This window comes from Nipponia nippon, unplaced genomic scaffold, assembly GCF_047370975.1.
Source record: "Nipponia nippon isolate SJK-2023a ecotype South Korea unplaced genomic scaffold, ASM4737097v1 scaffold_2, whole genome shotgun sequence".
In the NCBI taxonomy this organism is placed as follows: Eukaryota; Metazoa; Chordata; class Aves; order Pelecaniformes; family Threskiornithidae; genus Nipponia; species Nipponia nippon.
In genome coordinates this window covers 108,642,974-108,662,479 of record NW_028262336.1, presented here as the reverse complement: position 1 = coordinate 108,662,479, position 19,506 = coordinate 108,642,974, and the positions used below count along the sequence as shown (strand labels likewise).

General features: G+C 42.0%; 1 protein-coding gene across 1 annotated transcript in view; it reads right to left on the bottom strand.

Annotated features, from left to right (window-relative positions):
- FLT3 (fms related receptor tyrosine kinase 3) overlaps positions 1–19,506 on the bottom strand; it is a 43,500-nt gene that overhangs the window by 1,769 nt on the left and 22,225 nt on the right. The window contains exons 9-23 of the mRNA XM_087757201.1: positions 17,270–17,435; positions 12,946–13,052; positions 11,723–11,834; positions 9,994–10,172; positions 8,416–8,528; positions 8,180–8,312; positions 7,986–8,090; positions 6,580–6,690; positions 4,404–4,557; positions 3,914–4,044; positions 3,405–3,529; positions 2,919–3,041; positions 2,161–2,272; positions 1,978–2,077; positions 569–674 (exon numbers count right to left, since the gene is read on the bottom strand). Coding sequence (XP_087613327.1) covers positions 569–674; positions 1,978–2,077; positions 2,161–2,272; positions 2,919–3,041; positions 3,405–3,529; positions 3,914–4,044; positions 4,404–4,557; positions 6,580–6,690; positions 7,986–8,090; positions 8,180–8,312; positions 8,416–8,528; positions 9,994–10,172; positions 11,723–11,834; positions 12,946–13,052; positions 17,270–17,435 — 1,877 coding nt within the window. The remainder of the gene's footprint in view (positions 1–568; positions 675–1,977; positions 2,078–2,160; positions 2,273–2,918; positions 3,042–3,404; positions 3,530–3,913; positions 4,045–4,403; positions 4,558–6,579; positions 6,691–7,985; positions 8,091–8,179; positions 8,313–8,415; positions 8,529–9,993; positions 10,173–11,722; positions 11,835–12,945; positions 13,053–17,269; positions 17,436–19,506) is intronic.

The following is a 19,506-nucleotide window of genomic DNA, read 5'->3' as shown; positions in this document are numbered from 1 at the left end:
CAGAGTTGATATCCAGGCAAGAATTGGTAGTTTTGAAAGGAGTTGCTTATCGTCCCTGAGGAAGAGATGACAGTCTGTTAAGGATGGAATATGACTTCCTCAGATTCTGTTTATTATTTTGACCTTTGAGAATGACATACGGACCTCTGTCTGTGAGGACGTGGCAGCACATACCTATGGTGGCCCCCCATGAGATCCCTTGGAAGGTGGCCTGGGCTCAGGTCCCCTCCCATGGCAGCTATCAGCATCACCAAAGCCAACTGCACTGGCTCCTGCACAAGGGAAGCACAGTCCCGTAGCACAGGCTGAGAGATTTCAGCCTTCCAGAGTCCTGGTGCAGGCAGTGGGAGGAAAGAAATCCTCATCAAGGGGGTCAGGATTCCTTCTGATGGCAGAAAAAACTCTTACATAGATCCCTGGGGAATGTATCCATAACACAGTAGCACACTTGAATAGAAACCAGAAGACTATTTCTCACCTCATTTTGATCTACGGGGTTACACACACACACACACACACACACAAAAAAAAAAAAAGCAGCATTTTTCTTCTTTCTGTGTTTACTTACTGCTCCTTCTGCTTCAGCTAGCTGACAGGCGAGAGAGGAAACCAGCCAAGAAAAAGAGGGTCTTTTTCTGGAGTCAAGGGCCCAACAGGACTGCATCACGCGATAGCTGCAGGAGCAGAGAGGTGACATAGAAAACATATTAGCTGTTGGAGTCTCTGTGACCACATGGAAGTGCAGAATGTGGATGGGAATCATGGGGCACCAGAACAATTTTATAGAAAGAGGGCAGATTTGAGCGTGTTGCATCAGAAGAAAAGATACAGGAAAGTAAGGATAAAGGGTGAAATGAAGAACATGGCCTTACCAGAGTCCTTAGCAAAATCCTCCTCACAGGATTAGGGCCAGGATTTCACCCTGGCTGGCACATACTGGCATGCTAACCTTGTTTTCCAGCTTCCATACAGGAAGTGCTAGAAGACAATTCCTGTCTGTGTCTGGGGCAGAACCTACTCTTGCGGACTCTGTAGTCTTGAGGGCACTTTTCACAGTAAGTCTTTTTATGTAATTTGACATCACAAAAATCTTTTTGAAGTTTAAATGCCACCTTAGCGATTTTGCGGTTTCATCAGGGACCAGTGCAGCAACTATCTGCTGAAGTCCCTTGCAAACTTACTAGGTCAATAAGTTCCCTGGTATTTATAAGCCCCACAGCAATCTTTCATGGGTCAATCTGTCAGATTCACCTGTACCTTTAATGCCATTACAGTCTTTATATGGAGAGGATGAGAACACTATAGTGTCATAGCAAGGCACTGAGTCCTTAGACCATCTATGAAATATCTGCCAGAAGAGCTCAGACAACCCAAAGTCCTTCCTTTTCCTCCATGCTCCAGGTCTCATAGCTCCCCATCACCGTCTCTTCTCTTGTGCCCTGGGGTCCACCTCTGGGTAGAGTCCAGCCAGGCACAGAGGCACAGGCTCAAAGTCATGTGCTGAGAGCACATGTTGGCTCTTGCCAACTCTTCCTGAGCAGGGTTTTTCTCTAAGAGGATCCCTAGCCTGCTGGAACTGAACCAAACATGTTAAAGCTCAAAAAAAAAAAAGTTTAGAAATAATCACCAAAGATTTAGTTAATATCCAAGATGAATATGGTATAACATAGCTTTTACAAAAACAAAAAGAAAAAAGTCTGTGATCTGAGAACAAGAAGTTCCCTGGGAAAGGAAGGCATAATTAAGCACAGATAATAAATTAGTCCTTTCAAACTCATGTAATCTTTAGTGTTGATCACTTCTGCTTTAGGACAAAACCTGCCTGATCAAGCAGCCTTTTTCAGAGTTAGAGGAAGATGTCACCTTTTGCTACTTTTTTTGAGCAAGGTACAGTGTAAAATAAATAAAAGGTCATACAAACAGTGACCTAGTAAATATAAATTCCCATGCTGTGCATCACTCAGGAAACACACTTACACATCTTTTGTAGCATAATATGGTCGGTCCATTTTAAATCCACTTTGTATTAACTTGTAGAAGTTTGTATCAACCTGAATACCAGGGTAGGGATTTACACCTGTGGAAAATATTGGAGAATACATGTTAATTCAGAAGTTGCCAAAACCAAGCAGCACTCTTTTGTCGCATTACAGAACATACCCAAAGAGAATATTTCCCATAGTAATATTCCATAAGACCAGACATCACTCTTCATTGTGTACGTCCTCTCGAATAAGCTTTCAGGAGCCATCCATTTAACTGGTAAACGAGCCTGTACAGACAGGGGGAAAGGAGGCCAGGTCATGCTGTGACACAGGCTTTCTAGATGACTCACTGTAGTTCTCACTGCTTGAGTAGGATCAATTCGTGTTTGCTATGTGAAAAAACTGGGCTTCTCTTAGTAGCCCCTTTAAATCTCCCTTATAGAGAGAAATAGACACTTCTAAGGAGCTCATTCATCTCATCCATTTTAGATGACTATTTAAAGAAGAGATGAGCTCAGCCCTGGAAGCGCCTTCTTCCCTCCTCTGAATTCCAGAGTGAGTAGCTCAGACAGAGATGTCCACCCTGTACTTCTTCATATAGCTGGAGGATCTGGTGTACCCCCCCCGCCCCCATGCTATTGTCCCTATACTATTATTGTCTGTAACAGAAAACAATTCCCAGCAGTTCCATCAATGGTTTCAGCATGCTTTAGAAACGACATGGGTACCATCTCATTTACAGTACTAGCTTGATCAGGTCAATTATAAGCAAAGAATTTGCATTTGACAAGGACAGGAAAAAGTGAGATTTCTGCACTATCTGTACAGATATCTATAAAGCTAACAAGGAATTTGAAAATGCAAAGCTTCACTTTCTTGGTTTCTTATCATTTCTACAATGGTATGAAAAATAGAGAGCATTCAGGAACTTACATTGCCCCTGACAATGTAGTTGGAGTCATTCACTACATCTCTGGCAAGGCCAAAGTCACATATTTTCACTACTTTTCCATGGGTCACTAGTATATTCCGGGCAGCAAGGTCTCTGTGAATGCACTTAGAAGGAAAGGATGGGTTAACACTCTGCAGCATTTGGTATCAGAAGGAGGTAATTTCCTTGTCTCAAGCTCTCTGAATTGGTGCCTCCTTCCACTCAAACAGTTTGGAGAATGAGCAAGCTGGACAGTCCCCAGTTGCTCATGGCAAAGGACAGGGCCAGAGCAGGCAGAAGTATGCAATGCAGCCACTTCTTACTCAGGGTCATGTCTAAAACTGCAATCCGGTCTTTGCTGTAAAGCCAGGGAAGGAGGTATAGTTCAAGCCTGCCACTGTGTGGCTCTGTTCTTCAGTCTGCCTTTTATAGACTGACCTATTTTTACTGTCTTTTCTATCTAAACAATTTGCTACCCTTCGCCATACCGATTTGGACTCAAGAAACTCCATTCCTTTGGCAACTTGATAAGAGAAGCAAAGAAGGTCTTCAAAAGTGAGCACATTAAAATCCTCTTCTTCATCCACCTGTCTGTTTTCATGCTTAATTTTATCTGTAAAAAATAACCAAAAGTATGAGTTTTCCATGGGCTTCCTCACTCTCTGATTAATTCCACTGACTGTTGTAAGGATTTTCACATGCCCCTACCAAGAACAACATCACAAAGAGCATCCATCTTTTGCATCCTTTGCTGAGACACAAAATAAAGGAAAGAGTATTTTCATATTCAAATACTATGTATAGCATGACCAGAAACATAAGCCTCTGGTCTTAAGCACTGTTGAATCCTTCTCCAGCAAAATTCCTGCCAGGAGGGAAGAGAGAGAGATGATAGAAAGGGGCCTCCGGTGCCACTGAATCTAGTCTAGTTAGATCAATAATATAATAAATACAATAATAACAGAATTACTAGAGATAAAAGCAACTAATCTGTTACCTTCCTCAGAATACAGTACAATCCCATTTGATCCAGATCTCACATTTATGTTTTGACTTCTTTGCATGATTTCAAATTCATCCTCTCTGCACAGAGTCGTATTCACACCGTACTTCAGGTGAGTACCCTTCCTGGAGTGGGTGACACATTTTCAAAGGTTACACACAGTGGATCACATCATCTTCTACATATAAACTCTTTTGCAGTGAAAAAGCATGATCAGTTATTGCTATTCAAAATCTGGGCACAGACATGAGTCTTCTCAAAACTGGAAAGAGAAACAAGAGATTGCTTGTCTTTTGGAGTCCAGTGCAAAGAACATCATAAGGAGAATCAAATCTCAGTTCCTCCCAAGGCATTGCTTATTAAAATATGTGAAGGCACATTCTCAAGAATTTAATAATTTCACCAGTTTACAGCACAGCTGAGAATGCAGCTTAAAAAGAGACAGTAGCTTTATAAACTATTAAACTGTTGCTGAATGCTTTACCTGGCATTTTGGTCTAAATTGATATTGTGGTAAAAGCTGAAGTTGTGCTGTTTAAAAATATCCGTCAATGTCCAGTGAAACTTTTCTCTCTTGCTCCTTAAGTAGTTCAGAAGGTCACCATAGCAACAGTATTCAAATATCAAGTAGATTGGTCCTGAAATAGTTGGAAATGTAAATGCCTCCTGCTATCTATAGCACTCTCCTCATTAAAGCCCTAATGATGCCTCATCTTCTCCCAGGACTAATCTGTATTAAACGTCCCAAGCATCTACCCTTCCCAGGTAGATGACCTGTACTGATGGGCAGGTAATGTTTACTGACTGTAATTACTGACTGTAATGTCCCTTTTGAAAGTCTGTGTAGCTGATTTTTCCCTGTGGTGCATGTCCCAAGGCGGATTGCAAATCCCTATGAAGGCACAAACATCCTTCCCCATGCCAACGGCACTAGGGAGGACAGCACAGGCTATAAAGATGGAACATATTGTCTAAAACATACATGGTTCAAGCAAAAGATGACTCCTGTTCATTATCTTGACAGTGTGAATTGGTATCCTTTGACCTACGCCCTTTCATTTATCTGCACTACCTTCATGCTCTAGAAATATCCTTTTTCTTTTCTGTGAATGTCACCTGAAACCAAAGTCTACCAGCTGAAAGGACCTATAGGAGGGAAAGACCTTGCAAGGGGATGTGTCTGTGTGGAGCACTGGTGAGGCCACTTTCTCAAGAAAGGAAAAATACCTCCAATTCCTGAGCAGGCAGGCTTGGAGGAAAGCCATGACAAGCCAGCAGGAGCAGAGTGAATGGCCCAGGGACAGCTCAGAGTGGTCACACAGTCACCCCTGCAAAGTTTTACATTGGCACCACCACTCCTGGCTCAGAAAGACCAAATAAAAATTTGTGGACCTTTCTGCCAGAAGGCCCCTGTCAAGCGAGGTAGGGCACACTGTGAAAAGCCTGTACAGTCTCTCAGAGCATGGATGTGAAGTCTTGAGAGCCATGTAAATGCTTCTGAACACGGGACTTGGATAAGAGTGAAAGTGTCCCTGCCCTACCTTGCCAGACTGAGCGGGTCTCCCCTGCAGCTCTCCTGCCTACACCATCACACTTGCTGGGTTTTCCAGAAGGCAGTGGCAGCCTGTGTAGTTTCAAATCAGCTAAAGCCACCAACAACGATCTATTTCTCTGCTTTCCTTTTATGCCTCAAATGTCTTTGCACAACAGTATTGCTGTTGATGCAAACTGGGAAAACAAGAGTTAACTGTTATCTTTGGTCTTTCTGACTTAGTAACTATCCGCGGCAGAAAATCTGCCAAGATTTTCACTGGCAGGTGTTACAGTTCATGATATGGGCAAACACTGGGTAAACCCTGCCCTTTCCCCGAGGCGATCTGTTCTTTAGCCTCCCTCCACCCGCTCCTGTTCACTGCTGGACTGGCCAGAGGGGGAGTGCTTGGGACAGGAATATCCACGTATGTTGCCTCAACTATATCACAAGTCACACAATAATTAATTAGTGATAATAGCTTGCCCATCTTTGCTTAGTTCTTTCCATCTTCAGTTTATTTTTGCATGCGGTCCTCTAAAAAGTTGTCTCTTTTTTAATTATTCACTTTTTCCTTTGAGTGTGTTGTGTCCCCCCCACTCTTTTTTCAGTTTCTTTTCTTTCCTATCTAGCCTTTAGTCATTTTCCCCTTTCTTTCTACAGCTTCAGTTTGGTGAACCATGTGATTTAAAAAAAAAAAAATTCTTATGTGAACAGAATCATGTGGATACAAAGGTACCTTACACCAGATAAGCTTTTCCTTTTTGCTTAATAAACTGGCCCATATCAGTGCCATCACCACTGTAACAGGAAAGCCTCTTCTATAGAAGGGCTATTGTATCACTTCATGCAAGTTCGTTTAGAAAGGATCCATTTCTGTACACATGCATGGCCTTAACTTTGATTTAATTTCATCTTCATCTTATTTTGGGCCAGTGCAGAACAGCAAAACTAGTTGGGCATACGGGATTCAGGGGTGAAGAGGCTAAGAGCAGCCTGAGGAACAGGCGATTAATTATGGCTTGGATGTTTTTAATACTGCTTTCAGTAATCAATTTTTGATACTTCTTTTCTGTTCAGGAGCCCTTGTTAGTCTGAACATTTTAATTGGTACCTTTCTACAAGTTACCTGACACAGTACAAGCTCCTAGCAGGTTCACAATATTTTCATGGCTTCCAATGTGAGTCATCATTTTCAGCTCAGACATTAGAGCATCTTTTTCTGAAGCGTCAGGTTTTTCTGTAAAAGTAACACAGACTTGGAAATCTCCAGCAAAGAATTAAAAATGTACATGGTTAGATGCTTTGTCACATGCAAGTCTTCATTTGAAATTAATTGGACTGAAAGTACATTTGGGAACATCCTAAAAATTTTTGTACAGTATGGAAAGGTTTAGCCAAAGGCAGAAAACAAATGTGTGTGTGAGTGTCTATCATTTGAAGGCTTGGGAAAACAGTCATAAAATGCTAATATTTGTCATTCTTAGGCTGGCAAGGAATGACAGCAGTGTATTAAGGTGTTCACAAGCACAGAAAAAATGGCAGTAAACCCTGTTGGAGAGAAATGTTAAGAGAAAAAAAAGTCTCAACAGCCATATGGCACACAACGAGTTGTGATCCAATAGCTAAGAAGGCCACACTGTGTTTCAGTAATAGCTTTAGGCTTGTTTTCCAGCAAGCATTTGGCCCTCATGATCTCAGTGAATTGGGGACGTGAACAAAAATGATCAAGGTGAACTTCCATAAAGCCAGCTGTGAAGGAGCAGACCAAGGAAGTGCAAAGCTGCTGCAGATGTGCAAACAGGCGATTAGGTGGATGGCAGTGCTAGCAGGAAGGGACTGAGTGGGCACACAGGTGAGCAGGGTGCTGGTGCTGTTGCCGACATGAAGCTCATCCCGTTATGTATCAACAGGGTTGTGGTACTTGGGACCCAGTGAGGCAGCCCTCCTCCTCTGCTTGCTGCTAGGGAGGCTTGCTTCTGGACACGGCTTTTATGAGAGGTTGAGACAGTTTGGAGAGAGACCAGAACAAAGCAGCAAGGAGCATTAGAGGTTTAAGAAGCCTGACCCATAAGGAGGGATGGAAAGAAATTGCTTTGTGTCATCAAGAAGAAAAGACTACAGGAAGACGTGCTGGAAGTTTTGTAAACAAGTTAGCTCAGACACAGGAGGCAAAGGGAGTTGCAACAGCAACAGCACTACAAGAAAAAGGGGTCTTACAGCGAAGTTCACAGAGTCACCAATGTGACCAGCAGGCTAACCTGCACTATGAATTTGCATTCGTCCTCTTTAGAGCAGAGCAGCTCCATCCTTCCCCATACAACGCAGATCTGTGGTATGTAGGACAAAATGCCACATGCTGCAGGAAGAAGGCACTTCAGCAATACCTTTCCAAACTGAAACAGGATTTTGAAAGCATTTTGAAACCAAGCATTTGTGAGGTGTAACTGCTACAAGTCTGTACATGAACTGCTTCTGCTTTGGAGCCGCTAGAATCCATCACTGCTTGTGAAAGACACCCAGAGTTTATCGTACCTTTTAGCATTTTGACTGCAACCTGGACTGAATCTCCTGCATTGCTAATTCCATAAGCTGTCGCATTCACCACTTTCCCAAAAGCCCCAGAACCGAGGACCTGTCCTACAAGACACAATATGCCAATATTATTTGCAGCTGCTACAGCACAGGCTACTACTCCAGCATTGCGGGTTGCCTTGTGGACTGCTCACCAAATTCCAGATTTTCCCTGGGAAATTCCCATTTGAGATCATATTCAAATTCTCTGAAGTCGATGTAGATGTACTCGTTATCCAGTGGGCCTATCATCTGAATCATTTGCAACTGGCTTTCATATCTAAATTGCTTTGGAAGACAAAAAAAAAAAAAGTGGAATAAGTCTTAGAGAAGAAGAAACAGCATGGTAGGAACAAAAGAAGAAGGGGCAGGTATTTATGTTTGCTTTTACCTTTTTGTATTTATGAAAAATGAATACAAACAAAAAAGCGACCAATAGGAGGAAAAATCCAACAGAGACATAGAATGCAGCATTGTCCAGGGGGGAAGAAACAGCTCCTGCAACTTTAAGAGATACATATTACTACCCACTGAATCAGAGCTCATGTGTACAGCTAAAGGTGAAAGGAGAACCCATGGTGGCTTGATCAGCTCTGCCAGTTTGCAGTCCACTCATGCCTGAGCCTCCTCTGCACAGGGAATGAGATGGGGCCATGTACAAAGCAAGGAGCTGGGCAGGAGGCATTAAGTGCTGAGTAATTCTGACATCTGTTTCTTCATTCCAAAAAAATGCTACACCAAGTAATAAATCTAAGTTCATGGAGGTGTCAGTGTGATCCAGGGATTGGACACAGTGAACATAAACAGGAATAAACAATTCCTCTTCTCATCGTGTCTCCCTTCTCTCCCTGTGCCTTCCCGCAAGCAATGTACATCAGATAGCGAAGCACCAGTTATCAGTGGATGGACTGTGCACAACCTGCTCGGAGCATTGCTCTGTTGCTCAGCCAGGAACCTTCTTAACAGGTCAAGACCATACTATACTATAAGGCGCCAGTGGGTAGGCGAGTGTTACATGAAACCTACCCTCATATTCTGGTAGTTTCTAAGAGCGTAAGTATTATGCTTACTTTCTATTGTAATTTCAACATAAATGCTCCAACTCTATCAGTGGTCACAGCTTCTGCCAGCTGTAGTCAAAAGCACCAAACAGCTTGTTTATCCATGACAAAGGAAATCTCTGTCCTGCAATTATCTGGGTGCTTCAAAACACTTTCCAGGTGCCACAGCATGTTCTCTGTAACTGAAATACTTTGCCCTATGGGATGTATATAGAGTTACAAGCATAAAGTGCATGGGCAAACAATCATATTGATTTTCTTCTTCAACAAGGAAAGAATCTCTCATGTGCCTTACAAGAAGAGAGACTGAACAGTGGTTCCCAAACCAGGGCTTAGCCTTCTGCCACCTGCCTACAGCAGTTTAAGAATGCCTCTCTCCTGGTACTCGCCCCTGCTTCCCAGACAGGGACTGACCCTTGAGTGGGTCTGTTGGCTCAGTCACCATCTTGCTCAGGCATGCAATAACCTCCATGGGGTGAGGAGAGCTCCCATGGGCGTTTCAGGCAGCACCACAGTGACTTCCAGGAGAGGAACAGGAGCCAACACCTGCCACCAGCTACCAAAGCGGCTTCAGCTCTTCCCAAAGTTGAAAGCCTCTGGGTTTCAGGTAGAGATTACTAAAAGGAAATAAAAAATCAGACCCCTACATTGCCATGGCTCCATCCTGCACCTCCTATTCATGTGAAATTTCTGCTCATTTTAATGAGCCAGGCCCCTGCTTTGGGACCAGAGAAAAGAGACATGTTTTCCATTCACCCACCATTTCCCACGCTGTATACACACAATGCTTGTGTTTTACCTGCAGTGCCATTGCACGGTCAGCCATTTAGCCAGATAAAAAATACTCTAAGTTCTAACACGCCAGCTTTAATTGAGAAAACCTGTGCTCAAGCACTAGCTTAGGGTACCTGACAGGTTAATGAAACTCTTTTCGCAGGCTGAACCGGCAGAATTGTTTGCACAGCACTCAATGGAGAAGGTTGTTGCTGTCTCCTTTACATCTAAAATACTGCTTGAAATCCATGACCCCAATGATCTCCTTTCTGGCAAGAAGTTGTGAATGCCCTCAGTGATTTCTTCTGTACAGCTGAAAAAGAAAGGAGACCAGTCCTGATTTTTGGCTCACAGTGGCATTTTCCAAGGGAGAAGGTGGGATGTTTCAAAACATGTCTTACATCTGTGTTGGAAGGGAGGGAGGGATAGATGGGCTTGGTTTTTGTCACTGTTAGAGTGAGGCTTTACAGCAGTTGCCGGTCTCATTTTTTGGTGATGGACATGGCAGCGTCAGCGGGAGGTGAACTGGGCTCCCTACCTCCTCCACTGGGCTCACTCCCACTCTCCACCACTGCCCTGGCACGGCACCTGCACCCCCTGACCTCTGGGACCTACACCCATTTCACTGCTGACATGACACCCCCCCACCGCATCTGTTCCCACTGGTTTCACCTTTACCTCAAACACTCAAACCACTGAGCAGCCCCAAATGAGCCGCTACTAAAACAATAAATACAAAATGAACCCACAGTAAAAGCTCTAACTCCTTTCCCTGAAGGTATGTGATTTCAACCACGAAGTATCTCTCACTCAAGATGGAGAGCATCCACCCTGTATTAATGACTTATTTAAGACCCGATATGTAGAAAGAGGGAATGTTATACTCGAGCGAAAGGAAGCCCACACAGAGATAATTTTGACTTTTAGCTTTTCTATCATTCATCAACTTACTGCCTGATTTACTGTCCACATAAATAAATGAGGAGGTAAGTAAATAAATAAAATTTATTCAGCTCTAAACATAGTACTAGCTTCTACATGTGGAAATTCCCAAGAAAAGAAATGTCACAGCATTGCCTTTCCAGAAAGCTGTTTTAAGGAGTATTTTAAACTCACTAGCTGGACGTTTTCTTTCCTCTTCCACTTCTGCACAAACAGATTGATGTTAGGAAGCCTTTTCAGAGGTACGGATGAGAAAATGGTCTAGATAATTTTTTTATATCTAGTTAAAATACTTTTGAGCTTTATCCACAATCTTCCAAAAGACAATTTGACCCAGTACACTTCTGCACCGTGGGATTATTAGTTTTTTTGGCACATCTAAAATAAAAACTGCAGAGTTCATAAAACAACTCAAAGCTGTTTCAGCATCTCTTGAAATTTTAGGGCCTGACTCACTGCCCTAAATAAACAGAGGAAATGGAAACACTCTCACTAACTTTACTGGAAACACTCTCACTGACTTTACTGGCTTTGGTTACAGGTCACCGTTAACAGCTGTATTAACCAAAGCTTAACCAATTCATCAAGCCCTGAATGCCCTCTAAGTTTCACAGGCCGAGAGAAAAACTTAGATTGGACTTTGTAACTACCTAACTGTTGATATAAACCCAGTGGGGTTTATTTCACCGTAAAAAGCCTGAGATACAGATCTTTATAGACTTCATTTGATGCCAATAAAAAAATTGAAACCTTTCCCTAATTTTTGTGATCTGGTTCCCCTGGAGTGGGCCACCATGTCCCCTTGTACAAACGGTCGAGAGCGCATTTTACACTTAATTTCTTACATGTCGGTCTTCATTTCATGAAGAATAGCTCAGATATGGTCTTTGCGATTAATCAAAAAGAGGGAAAATTATTTACTTGGATGAGTTCTGTTCGGGACAGTTCCTCCAAACCCAGGATGAGGCAGGGTAACTGTCAGCGACACAGGAGATCTGCTTGAACAACAACTGCATCGTTACTTCAGGCTTTCCTGCAACAAGATAACACAGACAATTTCTGTCAGCACTTCAGTGACAAAAACCTTTCTGTTTATGCAGCAATGCTACATCTGCCAAGACCAAGATCTGCTTCTGTGTTTTCAAAATAACCCACACAAATATCACTCTGAGAGATGGGTGCAGCCCTCAGTCCTCCTCCTTCCTCCAGCCCCGTGCCTCAGTTCTGTGTGATGGCAGTGTGGGCAAGGCAAGGGGAGCAGCCACTTCTCTGTGTGGGCACAGCCAGACCAAAACAGTGGCAGAGCTGAAATTAGAAGTCTTGACTTCTGCTTTTCTGACTCGGAGCTAGCAGTCAGCCCTAGGACTCCCCTGACACTCCCATTCTGGGTGTCCAGCTTGTACAAAATATGCACAGAGGATCCCTGTATAAATAATAAATAATGCTCCCTGACCTAGAGCAAGGGTGAGATGCCACAGTCAGGCGGCAGAACTGAGATAACCGAGAGCACTGGGCAAGACTGTGCGTGTGTGCAAATTGTGTGCAGGGGCGTACGAAGCAGTGCAGCCCTAACATATGTGTCACACACCAAAGGGTCTCCAGACTAACTGCATTAACTCACAAATGCCATTAGGAAAAAAATTACATAAACACACCATAGAAAGCTAACACCTGACGAAGATAAGTGTTTCTTCTCACTGTGTATCTCATGTGGTCTCTACAGCAGTCACATATATTCTGCCTCTGTAGAGTTAGAATACAGTCACTGTATTTTACTGAGCTTTGTGGATTTCTTAAGAAGTATTAATTTCTTCAGTATATGACTAATTTCTCATATTCTGCCCTCTCCGTTTATGGTAAACTAAAGGGAAGAGAAAAAAAATTAATAACTTCCTCCTCCTTCCTCTGTTCTCCATCCCTGACCAACATGAGAGACATGACCCACAAGCAGACAGCATCCTTCTCCAACCCAGTGCCTGGATTTCAGTAGTGCAGCACAGAGAATCACATTTTTGCCTCATGCTCCTCCATTTTTAACAATAAATCTATGTAAATGAAATGGGGAATACCAAGGGAAAAGCAACATATCAGTGGCAAAATCCCAGACTTTGCCAAATCTTCACAGGGACTGTTTTCTCACTTACTTCTCACATACAGAGTGAATTTTTTTGTCATGACCGTATCATCATTTTCAGCATAAAATACATATATCCCAGACTGGTGCTGATGGTTGCAGAACTTTGACGAAATGCTGTGGAGCAAAGAAAAGATGGGAAAAGGACAAATGACCAACTTGAAAAATATTTTAAATGTAGTCAAGACTCATATATATGTTTGAAACAATTCAACATCTTCTAATGAGGAACCCAGACTAAATTATTTTTCATTAGAGAATATAAATCCCCAAATGTAACTGTTTTGATAAGAGGATATTTTTTTCCTGCAGTACTGATTTCATTCTGCAATTTTCCTCATAGTTCCTGGAGTGCATCTGGGCTGTCAGGCTGTGATCTTGTTACCAGTCCATTGGAAGACAAGGTATATAACACATCCTGGCACAGATGCTAAGACCTGCAAAGGATCAAACTCTCTGTTCTCCGAAGGACTTTGATGGGAGTTTCTAGCTGATATGATAAACAGTATTAGGAAATAACAATGACAGCTAGGATCATACGAGATAAACCTCTCCAAATGGAAAGATCTGACAGAAACTCAGAAATGAGATCATCATCAGAAGTTTGTTATCAATGAGACAAAGCACCAACCATCAAGATATTTGTGCAGGAGGAAGGCCAGCCTTCTACTTACCCCTATGGCAATGGCAGCAAACCAAGACCCAAACCACGCAGGAAATGGCTTGTGACAATGGAAATGGTGAGGGAGGGCTCTAACAAGTCCCTGGGCAGAAGCCGACAATGGAGAACTGCAGAGACTTAAAGATTCCTGCACAACCGACCTGTTGAGTCACTGGTTTATGGGACATGGGGTGAGGCAGGGAGAAGGGAATCATAGAATCATAGAATTATAGAATCATAGAATTATAGAATCATAGAATCATTTAGGTTGGAAAAGACCTTTAAGATCATCAAGTCTAACCATTAACCTAGCACTGCCAAGTTCACCACTAAACCATGTCCCTACACTACATCTACCCATCCTTTAAATATCTCCGGGGATGGGGACTCAACCACTTCCCTGGGCACCCTGTTCCAGGGCCTTACTACCCTTTCAGTGAAGAAATTTTTCCTAAATGTATCATCTTACAGAGATAGCATCCTATTTCTGTCCTTTTGACTATGTTACTGTTGTCAGGACTATTGTCATATTTAAATGGCAGCTATTCACCAATGCTAGAGGAGCACTTAAGAAAATCTCTTCTTAGGTTTAGTTGCTGGCATTTTAGGGGCAGATGTTTTAGCAGGCTGCTCAAGGAAAACTGGGTAGGAGGCCCCCAACTCAACTTTAGTGGTAAAGGCAAGCAGGCATATCAGGGAGTTTGAAGCAGACAGAAAAAAGACAGCATATACCAGTAATTTGCAAAGTAAGAGAAAGCAGTAATGAGTTTAGAACGAGAGGTCGAGGTAACTAAAATCAGGATGTTTCTCATTAAGCAAGATACATACAAATGAACTAAGACACCAAGTATCACCTTGCAATTATAAACCAAGCAAACTCACATTGAAGCCACTGGGAATTTTGGCTTCTGACTAAGGCAACACCTCCATATAGTTATTGACTTCTGAATGTCTTCATCTGAAATGGCCTTAAAGATGTCCCTGAACTCAGGGACTTTTAAAAATCAGACCCCTTTTAAGCTTCCTCAAAATGGATACTGAAGGCAGGAGAAACCACAAATCATTTGTTGCTTTTGAAATCCTAGGTCTGAAGGATTAAATCCTCATGAAAAAATAAGAAAATAATTTAAAAAGAGTGTCTTTGATACCTGAAAATATAAGGGGATGTGAGATAAATATTACAAATTTAACAGAGGTCATTCTGCGTATGAAGACGCATTTGCTGTTAGGAGGGAAGTGAAAATCAGCAGTGTGCTAAAACAGAGAGACAACAAAAGCAAATAGAAAATGGAAATTCTGAAGGAAACTCTGAAAACACGTAAGGGCACTGACAGGAGAGATGAATCCTTGGGACTTGAAATTAAAAGCTAAAGAAGGGGACAGAGTTAATTAATAAAATTTAATATGATCTATAATGAGGAGGAACAATTTGATAAGGAAATGTCAGAAATAAAAAAAAAAAAGAGAAAAATAGGAAATGAAAAGGGATATGAAAGGAATAAAGTAGAAGTGTTGGGAGATGGGATTACACAGAAGCCAACTAAAAAATGCAAAGTTAGACTCACAATACGTTAAAGTACGTGATGACCTTTTTTGTTTTATTTCGAGAAACCTTCTGCTTTAAAATCACATTGAAATCTTCGGTGCTACAGCTTGTAGGCAGAATGTCCCTACCCCGTGCTGCTTCTGGGGACTTCAAACTGAATGAAATATCTGTCCCTACTCTTTTTCCTCAGGTGAGATGTGTCTATCCAATGCTAGTATTCAACCAAAACTGGATAGCTGTGGAGGATGTTCATACAGAAGAATGTGCTTGTCAGATGAAATAATCACCAAATTCATGTATTTTTCCCTCAATTGTATTTTTCCATAAAATAAACAGAATGATAAGTAAATGCAAAGTATAACTACCTAAAATGAAAATTAAAAAAAAAAAAAGGCATTTAATCAACAGCATAGTCATATGACTGGCTGAGTTGTCTGTTTGAAGAGCCTTCAGGCCAAGCTCCAGCGATGCCTGGGGTGGTGAGGTGGCCGTGGCCGGCGCAGGGCTGGCTGCAGCTGAGCCAGCCCAGGACGCGCGGCTCCAGGGACACAGGCTGGGCTTTCCCCTGTCCGGCAGGTGGTGATCAGTGCTCAGCGACTGCCACTTCTGGCTGCAAAGGCTATCTGAAGTGACTCATAAATCCCAGGCCACCAGCAGCTGCACCTTACCGATTAATGAGGGTTACCTAAGCTATTTCAAGAGTTCTCAAAATTGTTATTGTTGGACCAGTCCATAGCACCTTCTTCTTATCTGGAATGAATTTACACCAGCTGTCAATCATCCAAGCAAAACTGACTCCTACTGTTACAAGCAGTGAGAAGAGGTCCATACCAGCTGCAAAGCAAATCAGCTTGGCATTATCAGCTAGAGGGAGGTACCTATTGGACGAGGATGAGCAAATGCTCATGGCCATCCCCTGAGACCTCATTTCCAAAATCAGTCTTGACCACAAAGAACAGATCTGCCTAGCCCATGTCAGGCATTGCAGATTAGTCACCAACACCCACCCAACGCTATCAAAGCTTGCTAACAGCCCTCACTTTATCAGCAGGGACAGAGTTCCTGTGGCCATTGCCAGGAGATGACAATTTACTAATCTGAACTGAGCTATCTCTGAATGTCGTGAAGGTCTGACTCCAATACACCATCTGATGCAGATGAAAAGGCCAGTCTGTTGCAAAGGTGACTTGACACGCTAGCTGATAAAATCCAGTGTACCAAAATACTAAGGAAAGAAATAATAAAAAGTGTAATCAAGGCTGTGACACAGCTTTATGCAGATGCTAAGAGAGGTTTTAAGAATATGAGAAGAAATCAGTGCAGCCACATTAACTCCTGCCTAGGTCCTGCATGGTTTTAAAGCTAAAACTTTAAAAGAGCAGCTTGGCTTTATTTTCATTGAGGTGAATAAGAGCTGTTACCTTGAAAGCCATGGGACTACTCTGAAAGAAACTCTGAAGGAAATTAGATAATGTTATCAAGAAATTAGAAAGCCTAGGGAATGGAGAAAACATTAGCCTTAAACAGGATTCATGCCAGAACTTCATTGTAGGAAATAACAGAAAAGGTAGATAACTAACAGGTTTATTCAAAACATGTTTTGCAGCAGTGGAAGAATACATGACCTGGGTAATGAGCAGAACGGTATGTTTCTGTGGCACAGGCAGAGCCGAACAGATCTAATGGCGGCCTGGGAAACTATGGGGCCCTGGACTTGATTTGAGCAGTTTGAAAGACACTGGGAGCATCGTCAAGAACAGGATGACAAAAGAGGAACATGTAGAACTTGTGATCCAGTATGAAAACTGCAACAGATCTGTAACTGAGAAATTATGTCAGAGAGAAAGGGAATGGCAAAATGCATGTAAACTAAAGGGTTGCTAGATGCATAACTTACCAAAGGTATATTATAATGTGGAGAATAAAGTGATTCTAGAAGTTATCTACATGAACTGCTGTTGAAAGCCAAAATGATGTTTGAGTGCCTTTTATTAACATGGCTTCATCATGTGGCCCAGCCACATTTTAAAAACACAAAGAGAGTACAAAACATGGACAATAAGAAGTCCAAATGAGATATAAAGAGGAAACATTATTATATCAAATTATTCCAAAATATTCAAGTACCTGCGTCCATCCACACTGTAACTTTGTTCACATGGGAACATTTTCTGGGAGAATAGCCACATGCATCTAACTGGTGGATATGCTGTAAAGTTAACTTCAAAGCAAAACTCTTCCTCACCAATTTCAAAATCTTCTTTAGAGTCAGTTATATTTATAAATCCCTTTTCTGGAAAAAAAAAAAAAAAGAAAATATTGATATTATGTTACAAAGGCTGGACTGCTTAATGAAGGAATTTTGACATCTGTATGTTTTTTACTTTGGTTATCACAAGCAAAAAAAAGCACCATGTTACATCACAAAAGGCATCCCGTTAATCAAAATAAGATAATGCTTCAAAATAGTATTGAAATTATGTCACTGTGTTCAGCTGTAGACAAATTATCTGAGCCTGCTGAAGTTGCATCTTTGGTCAGACCAGAGCCCTTCCAAAACAGTCCGACACTTCTCCCCCATCTGCTCTACACAGCCACAGGACCAACAACACTATTATTTATTTGGTTTGGTTTAGGTGTGTGTTCCGGGTGTTAACAGCTGCATCTCCTGGCTTTCCTCTAACAGGGAACAAAACCAGCTGGCACCCCCAGCATAATCAGATGTTGATAGTAGTTTTTTCTCCTTCCCCAAAATGAGCTGAAGATTTTGCAAATAAGTCTTGTAGCTGCTCCTTTATTTCTCCATCTGAATTAGACAAATTTGATGCAAGACAACAGCAACATGAAAAAGTGTTTTGAAGATGTGAGTGAACCATAAGCTGCTGGTACCTGCCCTGCTAGGGTGGGATTAGTTTCACCTAATGGAGCTGTCTGAAGTTCACTGACCCACCTAAGCTACTTGTTTGGACCTCTGATAAACTCAGTGGAATGAGACAGGCATGTCCAGATGTATCCCATCCTAAACCAGATGATAACAAAGATGTACTGAACTGCTTCTGGAAATATCTGTTTCTTGACACTGACTGCTGAAGGAACCAAAGTCATTGCTGGGGCTAGATGTCTCATGAAGTGAAATCAATCCCACCCAAGGAGACTAACAGCAGACACATGTGGGAGGAGGCTGTGCTAAAGGCATCAGTGGGCCTAGGATCAGCTCTGTGAAAATCACAGAATCATACACATTGGAAGAGATCTCTGGAGATATCTAGTCCAGCTCCTGCTCAGACCAGGTCCAACTAGATGAGGTTGCTCAGAGCCATGTCCGGTTGAGTTTGGGTATCTCCAAGGAAACAGACTCTACAGCCTCTGGGAAACTTGTGCCAGTGTTTAATCAGCCACATGGTGAAAAATTGCACTGTAGAAATATTGCTGGACTGGATGTTTCCTTTTGAGTGTTTTTCCTCTGGTTGTAACCCTATATTCTGCTTGGCATGTTTTATCTCTGTCTAGCTTACTGGTTTAAAAAATACTATCTGGAAACTCCCATATAAACTACAACAATTTTAGTATTTTAAAAGAAGCAGCAATTCCTTTCATGACTGTTCTCCTACTTTTTGATATTAAAGGCTTATTGGCTTTATAAATTGGACATTAATCTTTTGAATGATGTTTTGGACCTCATCCCTCCAGGCAGAAAGTCATCCCTGTGTGTACTGTTAACAACACAACCAGCCAATTGTAAAGGCTTTCTCCAGAGTGCACACAAGGACCTTGGACGTCGGTATGCCATTTCTCTGGAAAACAACTCAAAAAAAGTAGTTTCTTTCTTGAAGCAGAAAGAAGATAGTACATTATTGTTTGGCTTATCATTTTTTGGCAGATTTAAGTGTATTTCTGCTAGAGAAACAGTTAACACGATTATTCAGTAATGACAGAGAGGTGAGATGAAATCCTTGAGACTGGAATCAAAGCTTTCAAGTCTCTGTATTTATCATATTTGTTTATTTGTTGTTTTAAACCTAACATGTGTTGCAAAATAGCATTGAGATTGCGTAGTGTTAAAAATTCTTTATTCAACACTGGTAGAAATTGAGCATAAGAACTGCAGAAAAAAAGAACCTTGCAGCTGCAGTTGTTGGCGTGATCTCTGTTGTGCTTTAAAGTTGCCCAACCACCCTGCCTGACCTGACCAGCTACACCAGATGGGGTAAGATGGTGAAGTGTTAATTAGCAAAGAGCAAACCAGAGCTGTCTGGCTGCAAGGTGTTATTAGAGATTAGAAGACCACTCATCAATGTAGTTACGCTAGCCAGGCTCCCCAGGCAACGTGCCAACCAAATCAGTTTTCTCTTGGTTAAGTTACA